Source organism: Nestor notabilis, unplaced genomic scaffold, assembly GCF_000696875.1.
Source record: "Nestor notabilis isolate BGI_N333 unplaced genomic scaffold, ASM69687v1 scaffold32733, whole genome shotgun sequence".
Taxonomy (NCBI): domain Eukaryota; kingdom Metazoa; phylum Chordata; class Aves; order Psittaciformes; family Psittacidae; genus Nestor; species Nestor notabilis.
Window position 1 is genome coordinate 1 of NW_009922927.1, and position 342 is coordinate 342.

At 54.1% G+C, this 342-nt stretch overlaps 1 protein-coding gene across 1 annotated transcript in view; it reads left to right on the plus strand.

Moving 5' to 3' along the window:
* Positions 1-3: 3 nt before the first annotated feature.
* MKRN2 (makorin ring finger protein 2) overlaps positions 4-342 on the plus strand; it is a gene marked incomplete at both ends in the record, with an annotated part of 6,651 nt that continues 6,312 nt past the window's right edge. The window contains one exon of the mRNA XM_010011874.1: positions 4-43. Within this exon, the coding sequence (XP_010010176.1) occupies positions 4-43 (40 nt within the window). The remainder of the gene's footprint in view (positions 44-342) is intronic.

A 342-nucleotide genomic window follows, 5' to 3' on the forward strand; every position in this document is an offset into this window, starting at 1 on the left:
ACTGGCAAGAGGGAGAAGAAGACGCTGGTGCTGAGGGACAGAAGTGAGTGGGAGCGGTGCTGGGCTCATCCTCGGGGCGTGAGGAGCGCTGGGTTGTTCTTGTCCTTTCACTGCTGGAGGTCTGCCGAGAGGAGCAGCCGGACTTAATCCTAGATGAGGCCTTGTTCCTGGGAACACTTCTGCCTGTCAGTACCTTTAATGACTGTGTCCAGCTGACTGGCTTTTAGCCTGGTGTTCCTGAAGGATGGTGCTTGTTTGGGGGAACTTTTTGTGCCTTAAATGGCTTTAAACTGACAGAGATGAGCTCTTGGGCAGAAGTTCTTCCCTGTGAGGGTGCTGAGG